The 3667-nt window shown below is 36.7% G+C and overlaps 1 protein-coding gene across 1 annotated transcript in view; it reads right to left on the bottom strand.

Moving 5' to 3' along the window:
* The window catches only part of SNAPC1 (small nuclear RNA activating complex, polypeptide 1, 43kDa), a 25857-nt gene that overhangs the window by 12317 nt on the left and 9873 nt on the right, over positions 1–3667 (bottom strand). The window contains exon 8 of the mRNA XM_012656164.1: positions 2235–2385. Coding sequence (XP_012511618.1) covers positions 2235–2385 — 151 coding nt within the window. The remainder of the gene's footprint in view (positions 1–2234; positions 2386–3667) is intronic.

Raw genomic sequence — 3667 nt, 5'->3', positions numbered from 1 at the left:
CAGATTTATTGAAGTATTATTAACACACAATAAAATTCACTATTTTTTTTTAACTTTTTTTTTTAAGAGATGGGGTCTCGCTCTGTCACTCAGACTGGAGTGCAGTGGCACTAGCGTAGCTCACTGCAGCCTGTAACTCCTAGGCTCAAGGGATCCTCCTGCCTCGGCCTCCCAAATAGCTGGGACTACAGGTATGTGCCAGCAACTCCCGGCTGGTTTTTTTCCTATTTTTATTTTTTAGAGACAAGGTTTCACTATGTTGCCCAGGTCTGGCCTCAAGCCATCCTCTCACCTCAGCCTCATAAGTAGCTGGGATTATAGGTGCAAGCCACCACGTGGGCCAAATTCATCATTTTTAATGTACAGATCTAGTAGCTTTGACAAATACATAGTTATGCAATCAAAATACAGAATATTTCCATAGCTCCCAAAATTTTCCTTGTGCGCCTGTGCAGTCAACACCTTCCCCAACCCCTAGTCCCTAGCAATTACTGGTCTGTTTTCTGTCCCTATAGATTTGCCTTTTCGAGAATGTCATACAAACAGAATCATATACTGTGTAGGCTTTTATGTCTGGCTTCTTTCACACAGCATAATGAATGTGTGATTCACCCATGTCGTTACACGTATCAGTAGTTTCTTTATTGCTGAGTAGTATTTCACTGTATGAGTACACCACAGTTTAGTCAATCACCAGTGGAAGAACAGACTACAGTTTTTGCAATGATGAATAATATTCTTTTTGCATACAAATTTTTATGTCAAAATAAGTGTTCAATTCTCTTGGGTAAACACCAGGGAATAATATTTCTCTGAGTCAGATGGTGAGTATATGTTTAACTTTCAAAAACTACTAGTTTCCCAAAGTGACTATACCATTCTGGATTCCCACTAGAAATGCATAAAGGTTCCATTTGTTCCAAATCCTCACTAGCTTTTGTTATTGTAATTCTTGTGTTTTGTGGGGGCTTTTTTGTTTTTGAAGCTATTCAGGGTATAGTGGAATGTCACTATGGTTTTATTCTGAATTTCTCTAACGACTAAAGATGCTCCGCATCTCTCTTCATATGCATATTTGCCATCCACATTTTTTTTTTTGGTGAAATGTCTTATCTGTTTTTTTCACTGGGTGAGTTGTTTATTAAGTTTTAACAATTCTTTATATATTCTGGATACAACCTTTATCAGGGTTGTAGTATACAAAAATTCTCTCTCAGTCTGTGGCTTGGCTTTTCATTTTCTTAACAGTGTCTTACAGAGACAAGAATTTAAATTTTGAGGAAGTCCAATTTATCAATTTTTTTCTTTCATGGCTGGTGTTTCTTGTGTCATACATAAAAAAAACTTTGTCCAACACAAGAACACAAACACTTTTCTCCTGTATTTTCTTTCACAAGTCTTATAATTCTAGGTTTTATATTTTGAATTATTTTTTATATCTGAGGTATAAGTCAAGGATCTTTTTTTTTTTGGAGACAATCTTAATCTGTCGACCCCCTGGGTAGAGTGCAGTGGCATCATCATAGCTCACTGCGACCTCAAACTCCTGGGCTCAAGCAATCCTCCAGCCTCAGCCTCCTGAGTAGCTGGGACTACAGGCACATGACACAAATGGCCAGCTAATTTTTCTATTTTCAGTAGAGACTGGGGTCTCGCTATGTTGCTCAGGCTGGTCTCTTAACTCCTGAGCTCAATCTTTCCACCTCAGCCTCCCAGAGTGCTAGGATTACAGGCACGAGCCACTGCACCCGGCCTAAGGATCTGTTTTTGGGTGTAAAACTGTATCAGCACCATTTATTGAAGACTATCCTTTCTCTACAAAATTGCCTTTGCACATTTGTCAAAAGCTAAAGGAATGTATGGTTTATAGAATGTATTACTTAGCATATCTTATTCTAAACAAGTTTGATTCACACAAAAATTATTAATGAAGTATGCACTGGATAATTCTAGACTGTTTCCATAACTATCTAGCTGTATCACGTTGGGCAAGTTATTTAATCTGGGCCAAATTTCATCATCGATGAAATAAATGATATAATTTGATATGACTTCTAGGTTCCCTTTCAGTGTTAAGATTCTAAGAATCTAAGAGAATTTATTTTTAATAATAAATCTCATAATATTCTCAGTCAAACAAGTAACTAAATCCTTCTTAATAAAGAAATAAAGGTGAGGAGACCTTTAAGACCCATTCTCCCTTGTTGAATCTTAGGAAGATTTTAAAAAGTTACCTTTGTTTCTGGAAGACATCTTCTTTCCTGCTGATTTCACTGTTTCTTTGTTCCTTTTTTTCCTAGGTGTTCTGGTTTGTCCTTGACCAGATGCAGAATCAGAGTCAGAAGAGTCAAGTTTGACTTGACGATGCCGTCTTGATTTGGATGCCTTAAGAGTTAGAAATCCAATTAACCACAATAAACTACAAAATGAACTGATAACTTAGAGAAAACAGACAAAAATGAGGAAAAATTTGAAGTATCTGTCTTTAGGTATTATATACTGGCTGGCTTACTATAATTACTTATACCATGTAAATAGCTTTTTATCTTTATAACATGAAAAGCTTCCTGCAGCCATCATCACCATCTACGCATGTTAGGTTAAAATAAAGTTGTTCTGTTACCTGGCGTGGCTGGGAAATGGTGGTATAGAGACAAATACTGTTTTAATCCTATTCCTCCTTTCTAATAAGGACTCTTTCCTTCAGGCACCACCATGTGTTTTGAGTGCAACTACTTCATGCCTGGCTCCAAGTATGGCCATGCAGCCAGATCTGGCCAAAATGAGTTTCATATCCCCACAGCTACCATGATTTGTTCAGAGTGGGTATGTGATCTGTACCATGGCTAATGGAATGCTATTTTACAACTATTTAACTATCAGGAAGGAAAACCTTCGCATCTTCTTTCTTGCCATTGAACCTAAAGCTGGGAACGAGGCTGGAGCCGTCATGAACAGCATGCGACGACAGTAAAAGCAGCACAGAAGGTAAGAAGTGGAGAGCTAGTCCTAATGACATCTGTGCTTGTGGGCAGTTAGCTGAGGACTTTTTTGTTACATCAGTCAACGAATTCCCTTATTTGCTTAAGCAAAGAGTTTTAAGTTAATGTTATATATGCAGTATAGGTATTAACGATTCTTAAAAAGCAACCATGTGTAGTCATTCCTCAGTATCCATGGGGGAATGGTTCCAGTACCTCCCACAGATACCAAAATCCACAGATGCTCAAGTCCCTGATATAAAATGATGTTTTATTTACCTATAACCTATACATTTCCTCACATATACTTTAAATCATCTCTAGATTACTTATAATACCTCACACAATGTAGAAACTATGTAAATAGTTATCTCATATTGTTTAGGGAATATGACAAGAAAAAAATGTCTGTACATGTTCAGTACAGATGTAATTTTTTTTCCAAATATTTTCAATCCACAGGTGGTTGAATGTATGGTTGCAGAAACTACAAACACGGGGGGCCAACTTTACTGTCTGTCAGCTGTACCTCAATAAAGGGTAAAAACCACAACTAAGCAATGACATACATATAACAATTTATAGGGAACATAATTCAATTGTTTAATGACTTAAGAAATTAATAATGTCTTAAGAAATACATTATACATCAATTAGTATCATATTATATAAATATAAAAAGAGTT

The sequence above is a fragment of the Propithecus coquereli genome, unplaced genomic scaffold (genome assembly GCF_000956105.1).
Source record: "Propithecus coquereli isolate 6110/MARCELLA unplaced genomic scaffold, Pcoq_1.0 Scaffold5, whole genome shotgun sequence".
Lineage (NCBI taxonomy): Eukaryota > Metazoa > Chordata > Mammalia > Primates > Indriidae > Propithecus > Propithecus coquereli.
The sequence above is the reverse complement of the archived record's forward strand: the minus strand, read 5'-3'. Positions and strand labels throughout refer to the sequence as shown.